The sequence below is a fragment of the Pseudophryne corroboree genome, chromosome 1 (assembly GCF_028390025.1).
Source record: "Pseudophryne corroboree isolate aPseCor3 chromosome 1, aPseCor3.hap2, whole genome shotgun sequence".
Taxonomy (NCBI): Eukaryota; Metazoa; Chordata; class Amphibia; order Anura; family Myobatrachidae; genus Pseudophryne; species Pseudophryne corroboree.
The window spans coordinates 301151074-301175190 of NC_086444.1; the positions used below are offsets into that span (position 1 = coordinate 301151074).

The window sequence follows — 24117 nt, forward strand, 5'->3', positions numbered from 1 at the left end:
TCCGTGGCCTCTACCTCTAAGGAGGGACTTGCTTCAGCAGGGTCCCTGTCTGTTTCAAGACTTACCGCGGCTGCGTTTGACGGCATGGCGGTTGAACGCCGGATCCTAAAGGAAAAAGGCATGCCGGAAGAAGTCATTCCTACTTTGATTAAAGCAAGGAAGGAAGTAACCGTGCAACACTATCACCGCATTTGGCGAAGATATGTTGCGTGGTACGAGGATCGGAGTGCTCCGACGGAGGAATTTCAACTGGGTCGATTCCTACATTTCCTGCAATCAGGATTGTCTATGGGTCTCAAATTGGGATCTATTAAGGTTCAAATTTCGGCCCTGTCGATTTTTTTTCAAAAAGAATTGGCTTCAGTTCCTGAAGTCCAGACTTTTGTTAAGGGAGTGCTGCATATACAGCCTCCTGTGGTGCCTCCAGTGGCACCGTGGGATCTCAATGTGGTTTTGGAATTTCTAAAATCTCATTGGTTTGAACCACTAAAAAAGGTGGATTTAAAATATCTCACATGGAAAGTGACCATGTTACTAGCCCTGGCTTCGGCCAGGAGAGTGTCAGAACTGGCAGCTTTATCTTACAAAAGCCCATATCTGATTTTCCATTCGGACAGGGCAGAACTGCGGACTCGTCCGCATTTTCTCCCTAAGGTGGTGTCAGCATTTCATCTGAACCAGCCTATTGTAGTGCCTGCGGCTACAAGTGACTTGGAGGACTCCAAGTTACTGGACGTTGTCAGAGCATTAAAAATATATATTGCAAGGACAGCTGGAGTCAGAAAATCTGACTCGTTGTTTATATTGTATGCACCCAACAAGATGGGTGCTCCTGCGTCTAAGCAGACGATTGCTCGTTGGATCTGTAGCACAATCCAACTTGCACATTCTGTGGCAGGCCTGCCACAGCCTAAATCTGTAAAGGCCCACTCCACAAGGAAGGTGGGCTCATCTTGGGCGGCTGCCCGAGGGGTCTCGGCATTACAACTTTGCCGAGCAGCTACGTGGTCAGGGGAGAACACGTTTGTAAAATTTTACAAATTTGATACTCTGGCTAAGGAGGACCTGGAGTTCTCTCATTCGGTGCTGCAGAGTCATCCGCACTCTCCCGCCCGTTTGGGAGCTTTGGTATAATCCCCATGGTCCTTTCAGGAACCCCAGCATCCACTAGGACGATAGAGAAAATAAGAATTTACTTACCGATAATTCTATTTCTCGGAGTCCGTAGTGGATGCTGGGCGCCCATCCCAAGTGCGGATTATCTGCAATAATTGTACATAGTTATTGTTAACTAATTCGGGTTATTGTTAAGAAGCCATCTTTCAGAGGCTCCTCTGTTATCATACTGTTAACTGGTTTTGATCACAAGTTGTACGGTGTGATTGGTGTGGCTGGTATGAGTCTTACCCGGGATTCAAAATTCCTCCCTTATTGTGTTCGCTCGTCCGGGCACAGTACCTAACTGGCTTGGAGGAGGGTCATAGGGGGAGGAGCCTGTGCACACCACCTGATCGGAAAGCTTTACTTTTGTGCCCTGTCTCCTGCGGAGCCGCTATTCCCCATGGTCCTTTCAGGAACCCCAGCATCCACTACGGACTCCGAGAAATAGAATTATCGGTAAGTAAATTCTTATTTTTTTTTTTAATCCCCCAAGGAGACTTAGTATACATTACAATGATCTTGACCTGCTATGTGTTTATATAAGTTGTCTTATCCCTGGTACACATGCAGTTTGTTGTTGTACTGTTTCCAAACTAAGTGTTTGTTCCAGTTAGGTGTTTGTCTTCGAATGCAAGTTTGTTTCATGAAACGTGCAGACTTTGCACAAATTTTCATACCCGGGAAATGCAAGATCCAATTAGAAATTCCTATTTGCTGTAGTCTCGGCTAGAGTGTGCAAAGTTTCTACAAAATGCAACCCGGGAGAAGTGCATAAAAAAAAGTGGGGAAACTATTCTGAAACAGAATCGGCAGATAAGAACCATTTGACCTATCTAGTCCTGGAACCATTGATAGCAGAATCATGTAGAAAGCTATTAGTGGGCATAAAGAAAGTACTGGACAGTCTGGAAAGGTGTTAAATGGCTGATTTGGGAGTTATTTTTTTAATAAAAAGGTTAAATAATATTAAAGAGCAAATTAATTTAATTACAAATTAATTAAATGGAAAATGCAGAAAAAGTAGTAGTGATCTTTCAAAAATAAACAATTATTTTTTGCTGAAATTTAAATTGGGTGCATAAAATATGCTGATTTTCATGTAATTTGAGGCCAATTTTATTTTTAATTTACACCAGTAAGGACATGTATTTATTGCCCCAGTTAAGTTAATTGAAAACTTTTAAATGCCTAATTAGCCATTAGTAGTGATGTCCAAGTGGCTCTGAAGCAACTCCCAACATTTGTACCTTTTTAAGATAAAATATTTTCCCTATCTTTTCACTTGCTCAGTGCGCACAAAAAACACAAATTTCCTCTAAAAAGAATGGCTTTGGATTGCAAATGCAATTAGAAGTGTGAATTTGGCGTGAAAACTACTCGCACCTAATTGAATTGACCTCTCCTTCTGCAAATAATGTTAAATTGATGCGTGACTCCAAAATGTGAAAATAAAGATGTATTTTTATTGATGCTGCATTTATCAGTGGTTCTAGAATGACATGAGATTTGGATCTGATATCTCCTTTCCTGAGTGCAGGGCTGTAGGCATGTGATCATAGAGGGCTCATGTTGCTTTCACATCAGTGTGAAAATAGTTCCATCAGCACACTGTGTTCTTGTAATGGAAAGCCACACTAAACTTGGCAAGCAATCCCTTTTAGATGGGAGTGTTCAGATGCCTGGCTGTTCATAGGACACGTGAAAGGTTTTTGTCCCCTCCTCAAATGATACACAGCGTGTGTTCAGCAGGAGTCTGACCACTGAACTGGACCTTGATAAGTAAACGTTCTAGAACACCAATATTTGAAAGAAGAAAAAAAATCATAGATCTGCATTGTCTGTCTGTGTCATTGTAAAGCATAGGTTACTATGTACTGCTAGAAATCAGACATCTTACTAATGGGTACGTACATGTGGAGGCTATTTTGCCTATAGAACAGTAAACTCTGTAATAAAGAGGGCTTTTTGGGAAGATGAGGTCCAGAGGGAAAGTATCTCTAATGTGCGTTTATTGTTTCTGCAGTTTGTTTTTACTTGTGTGCTGACGTTCACTTTCCCATCTGTTCTCTCTACAGTCCTGATGCTGCAGACAGTAGTTCATTTGATGTTCAACTGGGTGACATTATTCTTACAGCAACTGATGGACTTTTTGATAACATGCCTGATTATATGATACTTCAAGAATTAAAAAAGTTAAAGGTATGCAAAACAATGTAACTTTTTGACCAATAAAATATCTAGAAATCTGCATAGAAGTGTAACATTGCTGCCTGTTTCTCACGGCAACCAGCTGTAATGGTCTGTTGTCTGGGTGTGTTTGGTGGTTTACATACCATCACCTGCAAATAAAAGCAGTTATAGGTCTATTTACTAAGCCTTGGATGGAGATAAAAGTACAAGCCAATCGGCTTCTAACTGCCACAGGCTGGGGATGAAAAATGACAGGAGCTGATTGGCTGGTACTTTATCTCCGTCCAAGGCTTAGTACATAGACCCCTAACCATCAAATGACAGGAGCTGATTGGCTGGTACTTTATCTCCATCCAAGGCTTAGTACATAGACCCCTAACCATCCTTTTTACAAGAAGTCATTTGGTGCATTACTGTAGTATCTTGTTTACTATGGGGGCCACTAAAGCTAAAATGTAAGCTGGCTTATGTAAAAAAAATCTCCCAATAATGTTTGCGAGTATATTTTTAAAACTCTCTGCAACGTGTCTGATTAACAGATACTTTCATACACACAACAGACTTCAAGTCATTAATCACATTGCAGGACACTAATCAGCTATTCCTTGCCAGTGAGACAAAAATGGTTAATAATATAAAAGCTGTAGATTAAACACTTGCTGCTTAAGTAAGGACAGGCAAAAGGATTAATGTTCACTTTTGAGGCCATCATTATATTGGGTGTGGTATAGAAGATCTACAATAATAAGATAAGACAGTCATTAGTTGACAGGGTAAAAAATCGACAGTAGAAAAGGTTGACAGTCAAAAGGTCCACATTGAAATAGTCCACACAAAAAAGGGTGACACCATTTTTTTTTTTTTTTACTGATTTTGGTGTTTTCTTTGTAAAGTGATGGGGAACCCCAATTAATGCTTCCTGTCCCCTCGCATGGCTCGCTTCGCTCACCATGCTTAAGGCAAGGTGCCTTGCTCCACTACCGCTGCGCTCAGCACAGGCTATCGTTCCCAGTTGTAGTCCACTTGGAACGTATAGTATGAAAAAGTAAAAAAATTAAGAAAAAAAAAGTGAAAACCCCATGTTGACTTTGTTCACGTCGACCTAATGGTCATCCTAATGACTGTCGACCTAATGACCGTATCCCACTCTGCACAGGTTACTATTCCATATCATAGTCCATGTGGATGGTAAATCAAGTAAAAGTTTGAAAATAATGTGAAAACCCCCAAGAAACTTGTGTCGGCTTTCTAACACCGTTGACCAAATGCATGTTGATCATATGGTGTCGACCTATTGACTATCTATCATCCGGAAACCATTATACTTTGGGTTTAGTGGTCCTTTCAGTTTGAGATTTTGTTAGCTGTATAGTGAAATGTCTTTCCTGATTCTTTGCAGAATGCGAATTATGAAAGTATACAGCAGACAGCACGTAGTATTGCAGAGCAAGCTCACGATCTCGCCTACGATCCCAATTACATGTCACCATTTGCACAATTTGCATGTGACTATGGGCTAAATGTCAGAGGTAAGTGTGCTATGTAACTGCCCTACTTTGAATGTCTGATCTCCACTGTTGGAGAGAACTTTGAGCTGCAATGTGGCAGACAACATAGAGCATACTCAAGAAGTAACGTGCAAACATGGTTCGTTTTGCTGACCCAAAACCGTTAACAGTGACACAAGCACCTCAGGAGGCTGCAAGCTGAAATGTCCCCCTGGCTGCATGTGTGCCCAAATGGAGCAACAATTGAATCGCTGTCGGGTGGCATTTATTGGCAGCCTGGTCAACCAACAATTGAATCGCACCCTAAGTGAGCTTGTTTATATTTTATTTAACCCTGGAACACTGACTTTTAAAAAAATAAATAAAAACATGGGTCTGAGTGACCCAACTATTTAGAATCACACTGTTCTGACACTAATCAATGAATATTTGTTCTAATAACGTACATGTTTAAGAACTCAAGGTAATTGGAGTACACAATAAAATACACATAAGGGCATCATTTTCTTCAGTAGTAAGAGGCAATAGAGCACAACTGGTCAAAGGTGTTCACTCCTCCTTTGGTGGTGGTGTATGTTGTTATTACAGATATGTCCTCATACATCTTTGCTGCATTCACACCAAACAGACCCTCTTGGCAGGCCAGGTCACGTGAGAATCTTAAAGCGTTGGGTGTCTTTTGCTTCATTTTTGACAAAAATGTTTTATTTGCATTGCGATTAGGATGCATGAGGAGATTGTGCTGATTAATTTTATATATGACACTTGTATATCTGTGTGCAACTGAGTCTCTGAATCTTTACACAAAGTTCTACAATGTAGCAGCTGCAGCTTTTTTCCAATACAAGTTCTGTTCTGCTTTGTGTATATACTGCGTCACACACAGTACAAGTGTCAATATATCAAATTAATCAGCAGTCTCCTTGTGTGTCCTAGCCGCATTGTGTTGCATATAAGATGCATTTTCAGCAAAAAAAAATGTGCAACATTAGCAGAGTTGCACAGGACCTGGCGGCTCACTCACATCAGGCATCTCGCGCTACATGGTGCATTGAGGCTAGATGTATGAGCAGCACTTTGATTAACTTCAAACTAAATCTACACCCATTGAGCTTGCACTGCTTTTCTCACCTGCATTTCTGCAATTCTTCTGCTCTGATTCTCTTACAGCCTCCACTCCTACTCCCAGTTTCTCTGACGTCCTAGTGGATGCTGGGACTCCGTCAGGACCATGGGGAATAGCGGCTCCGCAGGAGACAGGGCACAAAATTTAAAAGTTTGACCACTAGGTGGTGTGTACTGGCTCCTCCCCCTATGACCCTCCTCCAAGCCTCAGTTAGGTTTTTGTGCCCGTCCGAGCAGGGTGCAATCTAGGTGGCTCTCCTAAAGAGCTGCTTAGAAAAAGTTTGTTAGGTTTTTTATTTTCAGTGAGTCCTGCTGGCAACAGGCTCACTGCAACGAGGGACTTAGGGGAGAAGAAGTGAACTCACCTGCGTGCAGGATGGATTTGCTTCTTAGGCTACTGGACACTAGCTCCAGAGGGACGATCACAGGTACAGCCTGGATGGGTCACCGGAGCCGCGCCGCCGACCCCCTTGCAGATGCCGAATAGAGAAGAGGTCCAGAAACCGGCGGCAGAAGACGTCTCAGTCTTCATGAGGTAGCGCACAGCACTGCAGCTGTGCGCCATTGCTCTCCGCACACTTCACACCAGCGGTCACTGAGGGTGCAGGGCGCTGGGGGGGGCGCCCTGGGCAGCAATGTAATATACCTATTCTGGCTAAAATATATCACATATAACCCCTGGGGCTATATGGATGTATTTAACCCCTGCCAGGTTCCAAAAAAAACCGGGAGAAGAAGCCCGCCTAAAAGGGGGCGGGGCCTATTCTCCTCAGCACACAGCGCCATTTTCCTGCCCAGCTCCGCTGCGAGGAAGGCTCCCAGGACTCTCCCCTGCACTGCACTACAGAAACAGGGTAAAAACAGAGAGGGGGGGGGCACGTATTGGCGATATATTATAATATTTGAGCTGCTATAAAGGGAACACACTTATTAAGGTTGTCCCTATATATATTTATAGCGCTTGGGTGTGTGCTGGCAAACTCTCCCTCTGTCTCCCCAAAGGGCTAGTGGGGTCCTGTCTTCTATCAGAGCATTCCCTGTGTGTCTGCTGTGTGTCGGTACGTGTGTGTCGACATGTATGAGGACGATGTTGGCGTGGAGGCGGAGCAATTGCCTGTAATGGTGATGTCACCCCCTAGGGAGTCGACACCAGAATGGATGGCTTTGTTTATGGAATTACGGGATAGTGTCAGCACGCTACAAAAGTCGGTTGACGACATGAGACAGCCGGCAAACCAGTTAGTACCTGTCCAAGCGTCTCAGACACCGTCAGGGGCTGTAAAACGCCCTTTACCTCAGTCGGTCGACACAGACCCAGACACTGACACTGAATCCAGTGTCGACGGTGAAGAAACAAACGTATTTTCCAGTAGGGCCACACGTTATATGATCACGGCAATGAAGGAGGCTTTGCATATCTCTGATACTGCAAGTACCACAAAAAGGGGTATTATGTGGGGTCTGAAAAAACTACCTGTAGTTTTTCCTGAATCGGAGGAATTGAATGACGTGTGTGATGAAGCGTGGGTTACCCCTGATAAAAAACTGCTAATTTCAAAGAAGTTATTGGCATTATACCCTTTCCCGCCAGAGGTTAGGGCGCGCTGGGAAACACCCCCTAGGGTGGACAAGGCGCTCACACGTTTATCCAAACAAGTGGCGTTACCGTCTCCTGATACGGCCGCCCTCAAGGATCCAGCTGATAGGAGGCTGGAAAATACTCTAAAAAGTATATACACACATACTGGTGTTATACTGCGACCAGCAATCGCCTCAGCCTGGATGTGCAGTGCTGGGGTGGCTTGGTCGGATTCCCTGACTGAAAATATTGATACCCTGGATAGGGACAGTATTTTATTGACTATAGAGCAATTAAAGGATGCGTTCCTTTATATGCGAGATGCACAGAGAGATATCTGCACTCTGGCATCAAGAGTAAGTGCGATGTCCATATCTGCCAGAAGAAGTCTATGGACACGACAGTGGTCAGGCGATGCGGATTCCAAACGGCATATGGAAGTATTGCCGTATAAAGGAGAGGAATTATTTGGGGTCGGTCTATCGGATTTGGTAGCCACGGCAACAGCCGGGAAGTCCACCTTTTTACCTCAAGTCCCCTCCCAACAGAAAAAGCCGCAGTCTTTTCAGCCGCAGTCCTTTCGTTCCTATAAGAACAAGCGAGCAAAAGGACATTCATATTTGCCCCGAGGCAAAGGAAAGGGTAAGAGACTGCACCAAGCAGCCCCTTCCCAGGAGCAGAAGTCCTCCCCGGCTTCTGCAAAGGCCTCAGCATGACGCTGGGACCTTACAAGCGGCCTCAGGGGCGGTGGGGGGTCGCCTCAAGAATTTCAGCGCACAGTGGGCTCACTCGCAGGTGGACCCCTGGATCCTGCAGGTAGTATCTCAGGGTTACAGGTTGGAATTCGAGAAGTCTCCCCCTCGCCGGTTCCAAAAGTCTGCTTTGCCAACGTCTCCCTCCGACAGGGCGACGGTATTGGAAGCCATTCACAAGCTGTATTCTCAGCAGGTGATAGTCAAGGTACCCCTTCTACAACAGGGAAAGGGGTATTACTCCACGCTATTTGTGGTACCGAAGCCGGACGGCTCGGTAAGACCTATTCTAAATCTGAAATCTCTGAACCTGTACATACAAAAATTCAAGTTCAAGATGGAGTCACTCAGAGCAGTGATAGCGAATCTGGAAGAGGGGGATTTTATGGTGTCCTTGGACATCAAGGATGCTTACCTTCATGTCCCAATTTGCCCTTCACACCAAGGGTACCTCAGGTTCGTGGTACAAAACTGTCATTATCAGTTTCAGACGCTGCCGTTTGGATTGTCCACGGCACCCAGGGTCTTTACCAAGGTAATGGCCGAAATGATGATTCTTCTTCGAAGAGAAGGCGTATTAATTATCCCTTACTTGGACGATCTCCTGATAAGGGCAAGATCCAGAGAACAGCTGGAGGTCGGAGTAGCACTAACTCAAGTAGTGCTCCAACAGCACGGGTGGATTCTGAATTTTCCAAAATCCCAACTGATCCCGACGACACGTCTGCTGTTCCTAGGGATGATTCTGGACACTGTTCAGAAAAAGGTATTTCTTCCGGAGGAGAAAGCCAGGGAGTTATCCGAACTAGTCAGGAACCTCCTAAAACCAGGGACAGTGTCTGTGCATCAATGCACAAGAGTCCTGGGAAAAATGGTGGCTTCTTACGAAGCGATTCCATTCGGCAGATTCCATGCACGAATTTTTCAGTGGGATCTGCTAGACAAATGGTCCGGATCGCATCTGCAGATGCATCAGCGGATAAAATTGTCGACAAGGACAAGGGTCTCTCTGCTATGGTGGTTGCAGAGTACTCATCTGTTAGAGGGCCGCAGATTCGGCATACAGAACTGGGTCCTAGTGACCACGGATGCCAGCCTGAGAGGCTGGGGAGCGGTCACACGAGGAAGAAACTTCCAGGGCGTGTGGTCAAGCCTGGAAACGTCTCTTCACATAAATATACTGGAGCGAAGAGCAATCTACAATGCTCTAAGCCTGGCAAAACCTCTGCTTCAAGGTCAGCAGGTGTTGATCCAGTCGGACAACATCACGGCAGTCGCCCACGTAAACAGACAGGGCGGCACAAGAAGCAGGAGGGCAATGGCAGAAGCTGCAAGGATTCTTCGCTGGGCGGAAAATCATGTGATAGCACTGTCAGCAGTGTTCATTCCGGGAGTGGACAACTGGGAAGCAGACTTCCTCAGCAGACACGATCTTCACCCGGGAGAGTGGGGACTTCATCCAGAAGTCTTCCACATGATTGTGGTCCATTGGGAAAGACCAATGGTGGACATGATGGCGTCCCGCCTCAACAAAAAACTGGACAGGTATTGCGCCAGGTCAAGAGACCCTCAGGCAATAGCTGTGGACGCTCTGGTAACACCATGGGTGTACCAGTCAGTGTATGTGTTCCCTCCTCTGCCTCTCATACCCAAGGTACTGAGAATTATACGGCAAAGGGGAGTAAGAACGATACTCGTGGCTCCGGACTGGCCAAGAAGGACTTGGTACCCGGAACTTCAGGAGATGCTCACGGAAGATCCGTGGCCTCTACCTCTAAGAAGGGACCTGCTTCAGCAGGGACCGTGTCTATTCCAAGACTTACCGCGGCTGCGTTTGACGGCATGGCGGTTGAACGCCGGATCCTAAGGGAAAAAGGCATTCCGGAAGAGGTCATCCCTACCCTGGTCAAAGCCAGGAAGGAGGTGACTGCACAACATTATCACCGCATTTGGAGAAAATATGTTGCATGGTGTGAGGCCAGGAAGGCCCCGACAGAGGAATTTCAGCTGGGTCGATTCCTACATTTCCTGCAAACAGGATTATCTATGGGCCTCAAATTAGGGTCCATTAAGGTTCAAATTTCGGCCCTGTCGATATTCTTCCAGAAAGAATTGGCTTCAGTTCCTGAAGTTCAGACTTTTGTAAAAGGAGTACTACATATACAGCCCCCGGTTGTGCCCCCAGTGGCACCGTGGGATCTCAATGTAGTTTTGGATTTTCTCAAATCCCATTGGTTTGAGCCACTCAAATCGGTAGATTTGAAATATCTTACATGGAAAGTAACCATGCTACTGGCTCTGGCTTCAGCCAGGAGAGTGTCAGAATTGGCAGCTTTATCATATAAAAGCCCATATCTGATTTTCCATTCGGACAGGGCAGAATTGAGGACGCGTCCTCATTTTCTGCCTAAGGTGGTATCAGCGTTTCACCTGAACCAGCCTATTGTGGTGCCTGCGGCTACTAGCGATTTGGAGGATTCCAAGTTGCTGGACGTTGTCAGAGCGTTGAAAATATATATTTCAAGGACGGCTGGAGTCAGAAAATCTGACTCGCTGTTTATACTATATGCACCCAACAAGCTGGGTGCTCCTGCTTCTAAGCAGACGATTGCTCGTTGGATTTGTAGCACAATTCAACTGGCACATTCTGTGGCAGGCTTGCCACAGCCTAAATCTGTCAAGGCCCACTCTACAAGGAAGGTGGGCTCATCTTGGGCGGCTGCCCGAGGGGTCTCGGCATTACAACTCTGCCGAGCAGCTACGTGGTCAGGGGAGAACACGTTTGTAAAATTCTACAAATTTGATACCCTGGCTGAGGAGGACCTGGAGTTCTCTCATTCGGTGCTGCAGAGTCATCCGCACTCTCCCGCCCGTTTGGGAGCTTTGGTATAATCCCCATGGTCCTGACGGAGTCCCAGCATCCACTAGGACGTCAGAGAAAATAAGATTTTACTTACCGATAAATCTATTTCTCGTAGTCCGTAGTGGATGCTGGGCGCCCATCCCAAGTGCGGATTGTCTGCAATACTGGTACATAGTTATTGTTACAAAAAAATCAGGTTGTTTATTGTTGTGAGCCATCTTTTCAGAGGCTCCTACGTTATCATACTGTTAACTGGGTTCAGATCACAAGTTGTACGGTGTGATTGGTGTGGCTGGTTTGAGTCTTACCCGGGATTCAAAATCCTTCCTTATTGTGTACGCTCGTCCGGGCACAGTATCCTAACTGAGGCTTGGAGGAGGGTCATAGGGGGAGGAGCCAGTACACACCACCTAGTGGTCAAACTTTTAAATTTTGTGCCCTGTCTCCTGCGGAGCCGCTATTCCCCATGGTCCTGACTGAGTCCCAGCATCCACTACGGACTACGAGAAATAGATTTATCGGTAAGTAAAATCTTATTTTCCCTCAACCTATTTACCTTCTTAACACCATGTCAAGGTTTTCTTATACTCTCCACATCACTCAGTGTCTACCTAATCATGTATCTTGCCCCCTGTTCACATCTTTATCCTTCCCCCCCCCCCCCCCCCCTAGTCTCCTACACCTCCTCTGTCTCCCCTCCATCCCTCTGTTTCCTTTCCTCTCCTTTCCTGTTACCCCACTTTCACTCACCTCTTCCCCATGGTCCTACTACCCCACAACTCAGCCCTGTTACCTCCCCACACCCCCATCCACATCACACAGGACTCCCTCCTAGCTCAGGCACCCGCACCATCATTACTCTCATCATCCCTGCCCTCAAAGTTAATCTCACATCATCGCTACAGCAACCCTGATAATCTCATTCTCATCTCTCCCACAAACTCATACCCCCTTTCCTGTGCCCTCTGGAATGCCAGATCGGTTTGCAACAAACTGGTCCCAACTCGTGACCTTTTCATTTCTAACTCCCTGCACCTACTAGCCATCACTGAAACTTGGATTACTCCCTCTGACACTACTTCACCTTCTGCTCTCTCTGCTGGGGGCCTCGCATTCACCCCCCCCCCCCCGATCTGGGGGTCGCCATGGGGGGGGGGGGGTGTCCTTTTACCTTCCAGTCCTGCCAACTTAAACCAGCAGAACCATCCCTTACATTCTCTACATTTGAGGCCCATACCATACGCCTCTTGCCAACCAGTCCATCTTAGAGTAGCTGTCATTTATTGCCCCCCCTGGCATTGCTTCCAAATTCATCGACAACTTTTCTTCCTGGCTTCCTCTCTTCTGACATTCCCTCCATTATCCTAGGCGATTTCAACATCCCTGTCGATATCCCCACACAATCCCCTGCCTCTAATCTCCTTAACCTCACCTCTTCACTTGGTCTCTCCCAGTGGACCTCCTCACCTTGTCATGTCTGGTCTTCACTCACCGTTGTGATAGTTCCGATTTTTCCAACTCCCCATTTCCCCTCTCTGACCACCACCTACTCTCCTTTAACCTATCTCTCTCTGCTACCCCATCTCTACCTCCTAAGGCTACCATCACTAAGCGTAACATTGAGGCTATTGATACCACATTCCTTTCCTCCCTGTTTGACTCACTTCTCTCTCCTATTCTCTCTCTCTCATGCCCTGAACAAGCCACCTCCATATACAATGCATCCCTTACTTCTGCTCTTGACTCTGTTGCTTCACCAACCACTATTCACCCTCGCAAATTTACTCCTCAGCCATGGCACACCAAATGCACCAGATATCTGCAAATATGCTCTCGTACTGCTGAGCGACACTGGAGGAAATCGCGCTCTAAGGCAGACTTCCTCCATTTCAAACTTATGCTCTCATCCCTTAGTGCTGCCCTTTCTCTTGCTAAACAGTCATACTTCAAGACCCTCATCTCCTCCCAGTCTTCCAACCCCCGGCGCCTCTTTGCCACTCTCAACTCACTACTCTGCCCACCTCCACCTCGTCTCCCTTCGTCACTCTCTGCTCTTGACTTTGCCACTTCACATCCAAAATTGACTCCATACGTCAGGACATCACACCAGACCATCGGAACCAGCCTCCTCCCATCCCTTACCACCCCTCCCCATCTCACCAACTCTGACATCTTTCTCCCATGCATCTAGTGAGGAAGTCATGGCCCTTATTTGTTCATGTCCCCTCACCATCTCCCCACTTGACCCTATCCCCTCCTCTGCTACCTCTCTCCTTCTGCCTGTTCCCATCTTCTCAATTTCTCCCTCTCATCAGGCACTGTCCCCTCTGCCTTCAAGCATGCACTCCATCTCTACTATTCTTAAAAAAAACCTGCCCTTGATCCAATTACTCTCTTCAATCACCGACCCATCTCTCTCCTCCCTTTTGCCTACAAACTCCTTGAGCGTATTGTGTACAACCACCTTACTTCCTTTCTTTCCTCACATTCACTACTTGACCCATTCCAGTCTGGCTTCCGTCCTCTCCACTCCACTGAAACTGCCCTTACAAAAGTATGCAATGACCTCCATGCTGCTAAATCTAAGGGACACTACTCTCTACTTAATCTTGATCTCTATGCTGCTTTTGACATTGTGGACCACCCTCTCCTACTGCATATCCTTCACTCCATTGGTCTACGTGATACTGCCCTCTTTTGGCTGTCTTCTTACCTCTCTGAACGTTCATTCTCTGTCTCCTCTCATGATTCCATTTCCCCCTCACTACCACTAACTGTAGGTATACTCCAAGGTTCTGTCCTTGGTCCTCTTATACGTCCTCACTAGGTAAGCTCATTACTTCTTTTGGTCTCCAATATCATCTCTATGCTGATGACACTCAAATCTGTCTTTCCTCTCCAGACCTCTCCCCTGCTCTCCTCACTTGTATCTCCAACTGTCTCTCTCTGCTATCTCTGTTTGGATATCCCAGCGCTTTCTTAAACTTAACATGTCTGTGACTGAGCTGATCATCTTCCCTCCCTCCCGCATAACCTCACCTCCTATAATCTCATCTGTTGATGGCACTACTATCTCCTCTAGCCCCCAAGTGCGCTGTTTTGGAGTAATCCTTGACTTCTCCCTTTCCTTCAAACCACACATTCAGCACCTCTCGCAAACTTGCCGTTTTCATCTAAAAAGTATTTCCAGGATCAGACCCTTTCTGACCCAGGATGCTGCTAAGACTCTTATCAACTCATTGGTCATCTCCAGACAGGGCTACTGAAATCTCCTGACTGGCATTCCTGACAAATACCTCTCTCCACTCCAGTCTATCCTCAATGCTGCTGCCAGGCTCATTTTACTCACCAAACGCACTATGTCCACCTCTCCTCTCTCACAAGACCTTCACTGGCTCCCCTTCTCTTTCAGAATCCATTTCAAGCTTCTCACACTCCCAAAGCCCTCACCCACTCCTCTTCCATCTACATTTCTGACCTTACACTCCCACCCGTCCTCCTCGCTCTGCTAATGCACGCCGACTCTCCTGCCTACTGATTACCTCCTTCCACTCCTACCGCCAAGATTTTTCACGTGCTGCTCTATTTCTCTGGAATTCTCTACCTCTCCCCCTCAGACTCTCCACCTCTCTACAAAACCTCAAACTGGCTCTCAAGACCCACTTCACCAAACCCAGCCAAATCTCATCCTAACCCTCTGTTCCACGCTCTCTATGTACCCCACCTGTGTCACCCCTGTCTGTCTACCCCCACCCCCCCTTTAGAATGTAAGCTCTCACAAGTAGGGCCTTCTTCCCTTATCCTTTTTCTTACTTTGATAATCTTCAATTGCACCAAATCCAGCAGTATTCTGCCACCTGATACTTATTCCACTGTCATCTGCTGATGTAGCTATGTTTATTTACCCTGTTCTTGTCCTATATTGTCGTCAACTGAACTGTAAGCTGCTGTTTTCCTGTTTTGATGATTTGTTTAGGTACTCTGTAATTGGGCACTGTGGAACCCTTGTGGCGCCATATAAATGAAGGATAATAATCTGTATAGTGAGTGTCTCCGTTTTAGGAGACTTTACCAGAGCGCATTGTAGATAGCAAGACGCCAGACTTTGGTCGGTTCGGATGAAATTAATCCATTACTAACCATGGGTCTGAGAGACCCGGCTTCTCTCTTAACAGCTAAACTACAAACATTCCCAAAATGTCCATATTGTGGCTGTTAAAGATCTACTATTATAGTAATGTACTGAAGATACCAGATTTTAAGAAAAGTTTTTGTTTTGTTTACAAATGAGAAAAATGTTTGGGTCTGACATGCTTAGTGTCCCAGAGTAAAACACATATAAAGATAATTATTTCTAACATCTGCTAACACATTGCCCATAAAATGTATTCTCACCTTTTGGAATTTTTATACCCTGTCTTTCACAGTTGCATCAAAATGATGTTATTCAGGAACTCTTACCGCTAATCCTCACAAAAAAAAGACTTTTTCGTATAATGTAAAAATAACTAACAATTACAAATACGTATTCACCACCTGTTTTAGTTTTAATACTTTTAGCAGCAATTACCACAGAAGCTTTGCACTTCACCATGGACCATCATATGGTCCTTTCAATTTTCACATAATCTTGGTGACATTGGGCTGGGCTTTGATTGGGTCATTCCAGGTTTTGTTTTTTTTCTTTTACTCCAAGGTTGCGTTTGCTATGTGCTTTAGGGTCATTGTGCTGCTGTAATATAAATAGCCAATATCCTAGGTGTCTTGTAAGCCTTTCACACTGCACAAATAACCCGGTATCGACCCGGTATATTGCTGGGTCGACACAGGTCGCTGTGCGGCGTGAAAGGGTTATTCCTGGACTATTACCAGGTCAGGTGCAGTGTGAACGAGTTTCCCAGATCGATGCGACCTGGTACCCACAATACAGAGCAATTCAGTTTTTACTCCAGGTAGGTTCCCGAGAGCCACGGGGTTGACATTTGTTCTTGTAGCCTCCTGAGGTGTGAAAAGAAATGTGCATTAAGTTGGCACACTCAGGGTCCAAATGGAGGTTTGGACACCCACCCACACAGACTGTAGACTGGTTTAGACATAGTTAACGCCTGTTTGATTTGGCGCGGCATGCGCCATATTCATGGGTGTCCAAGCACAATTGAATCCTGACAATTGCTTGGGTGTCTATACTTTCCCATTTAGATGGAAAACAATAGACACCCAAAACAATTGAATTGCCCCCGTATGTACATTTTAAATGAGTTTGTCAATACTAAAATAGTCCTTTTATGTACATTAAACCTTGGGCTTTTAGTGCCAGAAATGGCAGATCAGGGAGTTAGTGTATAATTTTAACTCTTAGCGACATTTGGACTTCTACATATGCATTTGTGGCCACTTAATATTGGAACTTAATATTGTTTGTTTTGCCCATTATTAACGCTCATGGCAGAGGCCCCTGATTTGTGACACTATATATAAATGGGAAATTAAGCTGACAATTTGAAGGCTGGTTATTACAACAGAGATGGAAACATTTTGCTGCAGTTCATAAGCAATTAATTTTTTTTCTTCCGTTTTTAGGAGGAAAACCAGATGACATCACTGTTCTTCTTTCAATTGTAGCCGAATATACAGACTGAAATGCCTGAACATCTGCTACAAATTTAGATTTTTTTATTCCTTTACAGCCCTTGGACTGCTATTTTGCACTGTATCCTGCTGGCAGGACTGCAATTTATTTTCAACAGATTTCATTGGCCTGTTAGGAAAGAAGCAGAACTTTGTATATGGACATCTGAGGACATTGTAGAAACCACTACTGTCTGTTGGTTGAGGTATCTCTTACAAAAAGGAATTGCCTCAAATGATATAACTTATTTTAGTCCCTGGAACGTCCTATAAAACAGCAAGCTGTATTCTGACAAAATCGTTGTTTTGTTCACGTAATTTATAGTTTGCTGTAAAACTACATTGGGTGCTTTATACAGAATTGTGATGCACTTTTGATTTCCGGTAATCGGTTTTAGCAAAAAAAAAAGCACACTTATAAACCCCAAAAGTTACAATTTGTAAGAATATTACACCGGTGGTATTTAGACCATTTCAAGTCTAGTCCATTTTAATTTGGCCACCATTGTATATCGCATAACCTCAGCTAGAAGTCTTTTATATAATGAACTGCTGTATAATACAAGTTTAAGACATGGGAGTTCCTTCCAGTGTTTATCTGTTATTTCTAAGGATCCTTAACTTAAAGCCATGTTTATATATATATATATATATATATATATATATATATATATATATATATATATATATATATATATATATATAATGTTATATACAGGTGTGTATATAATGTATATTCCGGGTAACATGTAGTGACAATGCAGTGAAATTGTATAAGTCACAAATATTTTTGGGGTAAGTTGTTCTATATGATTCTATTCGGGCTTATTCGATTCCAAACAAAAAAAATCTTCTCAAAAATATTTTGACACTGATTTCATTGTATTATGTGTGGTGTTTAATGTTACCTCATATTGTACTTTTCTTTATGCATTTGTGATATTGTACTGTATATTTGTGTACTTATGTTGAGCTTTTATTTAAATATTTTTTTTAACATGTACCATGTACATGTCATAACAATAGTACATCATGCTTGTAACAGGCATTTGATTCTCAATGATAATGAGGTTATTCATGTGTAAGCAGTCTAGAAATGTATGTTCTCTCTAATGTGGTATGTTGTCTGTGCGAAGTCACCTGGACTGACTTCTATTATTGCCTTAACTGCCCAAAACTTGACAAAGCAGGAAAACCAGCATATGGATTCCCAGAACACATGGATATACGACGTGGCCATTTCGTTTGTTTGCATCAAGCCTTATTATTCCGATTTGCATTATTTCCTCCTCACAAGAAAACTTTGTTTCCTTTCCATTTGTGTATGTTCTCCTTTATTCTCCCACTGATTGTAGAGATCATTGCATCGCTTTATCCTGTAGAATCTGCAATTTTAGCGGTACATTTACTAAGATGGGAGTTCTATTTAAGATGGGATGTTGCCTTATTATCTTCTAGAAGGTGCTAGATAAATGAGAAGTAGAATCTGATTAGTTGCTATGAGCAACATCCCATCTTAAATAGAACTCCCACTTCAGTAAATTTTTAGTGTGATCTGGTTGAGAAACTCAAGGATGAGAAAGATGTATGCTGAACGAAGTCTCCTGATTATACTTACATAACATTTTTATTCTACACCGTCATGGCTCATTTTGTGGCATACTTCTGTATTAAGAGGGGGAAATATAAACCTAATATTTTTCTTTTGACTTTGTTCTATTTAGTTTGTTTTTAATTCTTGGCTGCTGTGACGTCAAGTTGTAATATGAGTTTTCCACAGTCCTATTAGCCATACCAGCCCTCATTTAAAGACGTTTTGCATCACTAAACATGTTATATTCTAGACATATAATGATACACACAAGAGACTTAATAGTAAATAATATGCTGGTGGAATGTAAAAGATCTGTATTAGACCGTTCTTAGGGCAGGTACATTTATAGTAGCAATTAGTATAAAACAATAGACCGTTTCCTATTTGTGCAGTGTAATGCTGCCTAAAGCAAGGACTGCTCTTGGGGCCTATAGATATAAGAGCAGTAAAACAAACGTATAGTGCAATACAAGGTTCCACTGACTACAGATAAGTGGAGCCATTTAAATTGATTCATTCATTGGCTATGAGGATACTAAAAGAGGAATTGTATCCAATTGAAAAATGAGGGAACTACTTTTCTTGTGATACCTGTATAAGGGTGGTTACAATTCAGTATATTTCTTTACGTGGTATTTTCATGAATCTCACTGTGATCTTTCAACATGTTTATTGGTTTAAGTGCCTTGTATTGCACTATAAACTTAGTAGCAATTGGTATGTTTGAGAAACTCCACTTACAGATCTCAGCTGGGGGATACGGATGCCTGGGTTTTTCTTCCCTGTAAGAATTCATGGTATATGCTCTCTTTGGACTATGTTATTAAACAGTGACTTCTAATCACAAAAGTAGTGAAGAGGATTTTACATTCAAATATATCAGAATCCTCATTTGTTTGACTATTTCATATACAGGTCGGGTATCCGTTATCCGGACACCCGTTAACCGAAATACTCCGAAAACCGGAATATTTCAGTCCTGTAGTGACGTCATGATGCGGCCGGCGTCATGACGTCACTGGAGTCTGCGGCCAATCACAGACAGGTGGGGGAGTGGCTTTGCAGCCATTCCCTCACCGCCGCTGACTCCCAGTACCCGCCGCTGACCCCTCGGTCTCCCCCACTGATGCGCCAGATCCCCGGGACCCCTCACCGTCGTGCTGGGCTCACGGCGGTCCCCCCTGCCGACTCGCTGGACCCCCGAAACCCATACAGATAACAGGTAATCTGTTATCCGGAAAAATCCCATATCCGGAATGCTCCTGGTCCCGAGCATTCCGGATATGGGATACTCAACCTGTATACAGTTTTTGCAAAGTCTTAGCATTAAAATAATAGAAATACAAGTTTTATAGAAGACCTTTCGCCAAGTTGCTTCTCTGTGAAATTTAGTTCCTTGTAAATATGGCTAAAGATTTGGATGTTTTTTTCCAATGAAAAATTACAACTGGTCATTAGTTTTCAATGATGGCTTTTACTTCCAGTTTTACTACAAAAATAAATCTTCCCGTAAATACATTAAAGCAGTGGTTCCCAAACTTTGTTGAATCACAGCACCCTAGACTATCAGATTTTTTTACATGGCATCCCTAGGCCAGAAATTAAAAAAAATATTAAATTTAGTAAATTGTGTTTATATGTCATCCTTGGGTTCATTTATGTGGTGAGGGGCAGGATTCACTTCTGTTTGTCCACATTTTGTGTTTGGAATCCACAAGCACTGGTTTTGTCTATTTCATTGAATATAAATAATTTAAATTGGTCCTGGACCACCAATCCAGGGCACCCCTGCACGTACCCACAGTACACAGTTTAAGAACCACTGCCTTAACATTTTGAACATTGGATATGTAATTTTGACCAACTATCTAAGTAACCATCTTAAAATGGTAATTTTGGGGTGTTTTTTTTTTTTTTTTTCTGTTAAGAGTGATCATTCTTCTAGAAAACCTACACAGTAGAATCTCATGCACAGCTGCTGTAAGCTGCTTAGATTTCCATATCCTATATACACACTTCTGATTGAAATGGGAGTGGGCTTGTAGTTTCTAACTCAATGTATTTTCAGCATAGCCTGTATTCCATCACCATTGGCTTATGTACCTGTTCACTCTTGTTTTTTTTATTGTTTTTTTTTTTCGTTTTGTTTTTTTCATTTGTATCCTTCACACAGTACTACGAGCAGACTGACCTGCACTAGCACCTACTATTAACTACTAATTTGCTAATACTCCTTAGCTGTTGCTCCAGTTTCTCTGGTGCTATGCAATGTGGCAGATTAAATTGAACAGTGGGAGTGAATGGTCTAGATACAAGCCACAGTTTCTAATGCCTTGCAAGGTCGTCCCAAACAGACATTGGGGGAAGTCAAATGTTTGAGAAGTCAGTTGGGTGTCTGTTTTTTCCTATCTAATAGGAAAAAACAATCTCATAGACAGGAAAAAACAGACACCCAACCGACTTTTCAAACATTTGAATTTCCCCCCATTATTTGGCCAGTGCTGTGAGAAGAATGGAGGCTTATCTGGAGAAGCTGCTGCATGCTGTAGTGATCTTGGCTCCTACTAGATGGAGAAGCATGTTTAAAAAGAAAAAGAAAAAAAACAATCAGTGTGTATTTGTTCATCTGTGAATACCTCCAGCTTTAAAAACATAATTATAATAATGCTAAATGTCCTTGGTGTCTTTTGATACTCTAAAGAGTGTTGACTCAAACTCAAAGAAAATGATGCATTCATACATGTGCTTACACTATCACACGTTTCTTTTTAAGGAGAAATAAAGACAAAAATGAATGTCGGGAGAAATGATAAGTGAACATTTTTATTTTTTTAATTTTCAGTAACAAATGTTACTGTTGAATGATTTAGCATTCCACGACCACCTCCTAATACTTTCATAACCCTGAATGTAGCTATTCCTCTTGTTTTAAAAGACCAATCCAGCAATCCTTAGTGGATGTATATGTAATATATATATTTATTAAAAAAAACATATATTCCGTCATGCCTGTTTGTGTCACTGCTGGTTATTCAGTAGATGCTCAGAATAATCCTTGTATGGATAAACCTTTGCCCGCACGATATAGTACAGTGTTACACTGTATCAGTCACTGTCCATTAGCACTGTTGAGTAGATTGTATCTCATACTCTGTGTGAAACTGCTGGCTCTTTAGTTGCTTGTTCACACATAGTAAAAAAAAAGTAATTGAGAATTAAAACGCAACAAATAATCTAAGAAGATAGATGTCAATGGCCTGACATGATGTAGTGAGCAGAGATCATCTGGGAAGCCACCTTCTCAGTATGTTCATTCACAACACACCCTTCATCTTCCATCATGTGCATTGATGAAGGTGATCTAAGATCAGACGTTCGAGATCAATAAGTCCCACCTACAGAATGATTTTGGAAAATAAAGACTTCAGTACGGCCGATAGCCTATAAAAATTATGTTCATTTGTAAAAAAAAATATATATAATAATCGTTTGGGATTGCGTCTTTAATATTCATTCTTGTCATTTTAATTCTCCTTAACTATGATGTGTATAATAAGCAGACTGATTAACATAGCAAATTTACTAGTCCTTTATTTCTTATTGCAATACTGTGTTCTGAAAATTGCATCATGCTATATTTTAAAAGTAATACACAGTCTGTATTTCCATCTGCATGGTATGATAATGCAATCTGATAAATCGCTGCTGCTCAGCCTGCTTTTATATCTTCACACAAATTATTCGTTTAGGTCCGATAACAATTAGTATGGCTCTTAATTTCTCTTGCAAGAAACACCAAAGACTGGTAACTTTTTTAATAGCTTTCCATCTCTTTATTAAGCAATACTGTATTATAAATGCTTATTTTTGCAATGCCACTTATTTGAAATTCTGCACTGTAACATATCGGCCTAGTTTGGTCTGTTACAAAGCTGTCTACGCACAAGAGATCTATTTTATGAGTGAAAATAAACCAACTCCATGCACTTTCTAAAGTGAGATATGGTAATCTGATCAAAGATGATGCTAGTAATCCGTTCTCTGTGACATGTACATAACTTCTCTTGCTGATGAAGTGAATGTTGAGTGTGTAACGCTGTTGGAAAAGGGATAATCTGCTACCACTAGATACATACTACTATGTGCATTAGTGGGAGTGTGTGCTCATTCTTTCTGCAAGTCTGCTGAATGAACATTTTAATGTAATAAATAGGTGTACTTGAGTGAATGTATTAGTGTGCTGTCTTTTAAAAGTTGTACCAGCGTTTCCTCTATAAAGTGCACGTTCTCTTTTTTTTTTTTTTTTTTTTTTCTTGTGTGTTTTTTAATAATATAGATTGCTGGGGCCTGAAATCTGGATTCACAATCTTATGGGTGGAACACCATTGTCAGAGCAAATCTAGCATTGATTTTGACATTTTTCAGTTATGTGATGCTGTATGTAACTTCACAGCTTGAGACTTTCTGAAGTAGATATTGGTGGCGAGAGTACCTGAACCAAGTACTTCTATACTTGATTTCATTTTTATTTTCTGTACAATGGCTTATTTCTAAATAAAAATGTCTGCATTTCATGTATGATGTCACTTAAGTACAGGAATAGCTCTGTAAATAGAAGTAAACTGTAAGAAATAATTTAATAAATAGTGTTTATAATATATTTTCTGTTCCAATTTAGATCTAGACACAGCGTTGTAACTATTACAGATGACTGTAAATGGGTATGTATTTTCAGGTTGGGTATGAAATGTCAGCAATCATGTTGACTTGAGAATGATAACTTGGTCATAATGTTGACATAGTAGAATGTCAACATATCGTCCATGCATTGGTGACTTACCTGCTTTTGACTGCTCCAGAGGCGTCTCTGGTTCCTGTCAGTTATGTGACTGTCGTGTGGGTCAGACCCCTGCGCTCGTTCCAATAAGCTTTCACCACAAACCCTGTCCAACCACCAAAGCTTAACCCTTATTTCAACATTCTTACATTGTTGACATTTTAACAATATCTACACCATAACTGGTTGACATTGTTGTCTACCTTTTATCTACATCCTGTATAGTGCAATTAAACAGTTACAGTGCATATGGAAAGTATTCACAGCACTTCACTTTTCTCTTACGTCCTTAAGGATACTGGGGTTCCATGTAGTACCATGGGGTATAGATGGGTCCACTAGGAGCCATGGGCACTTTAAGAATTTAATAGTGTGGGCTGGCTCCTTTCTCTATGCCCCTCCTACCAGACTCGGTTTAGAAATGTGCCCGGAGGAGCCAGTCATGCTTATGGAAGCTCCTGAAGAGTTTTCTGCATTTATTTTATGTTTGTTATTTTCAAGCAGGACTGGATGGCACCAGCCTGCCTGTTTCGGGGAACTTAGGAAAGGGGGGGACCGCCCAACCTCTTGAAGCAGGTATGGGTAACCTTTGGCCCTCCAGGTGTTGTAAAACTACACATCCCAGCATGCCCTGCAACAGTTTTTGCATGGCCAAATAGCAAAACTGTAGCAAGGCATGCTGGTATGTGTATTTCAACAGCTGGAGGGCCGAAGGTTCCCCATCCCTGTCTTGAAGGGTTAATGGTCCCGTTCACCGCTGACAGGACACTGAGCTCCTGAGGTAACTATTCGCAAGCCCCAGCACGGCGAGCGTATATTCCCGCAGCACGCCGCCACTCCTAACAGAGCCAGAAGAAAGAAGAGTGTTGAGTACTAAGCT

General features: G+C 43.0%; 1 protein-coding gene across 1 annotated transcript in view; it reads left to right on the forward strand.

Annotated features, from left to right (window-relative positions):
• Window positions 1–18515, forward strand: part of PPTC7 (protein phosphatase targeting COQ7) — an 81829-nt gene extending 63314 nt beyond the window's left edge. Inside the window, exons 4-6 of the mRNA XM_063964400.1 lie at window positions 3237–3360; window positions 4751–4880; window positions 16759–18515. Coding sequence (XP_063820470.1) covers window positions 3237–3360; window positions 4751–4880; window positions 16759–16817 — 313 coding nt within the window. The 3' untranslated portion in view covers window positions 16818–18515. The remainder of the gene's footprint in view (window positions 1–3236; window positions 3361–4750; window positions 4881–16758) is intronic.
• The last annotated feature ends 5602 nt before the right edge of the window (window positions 18516–24117 follow it).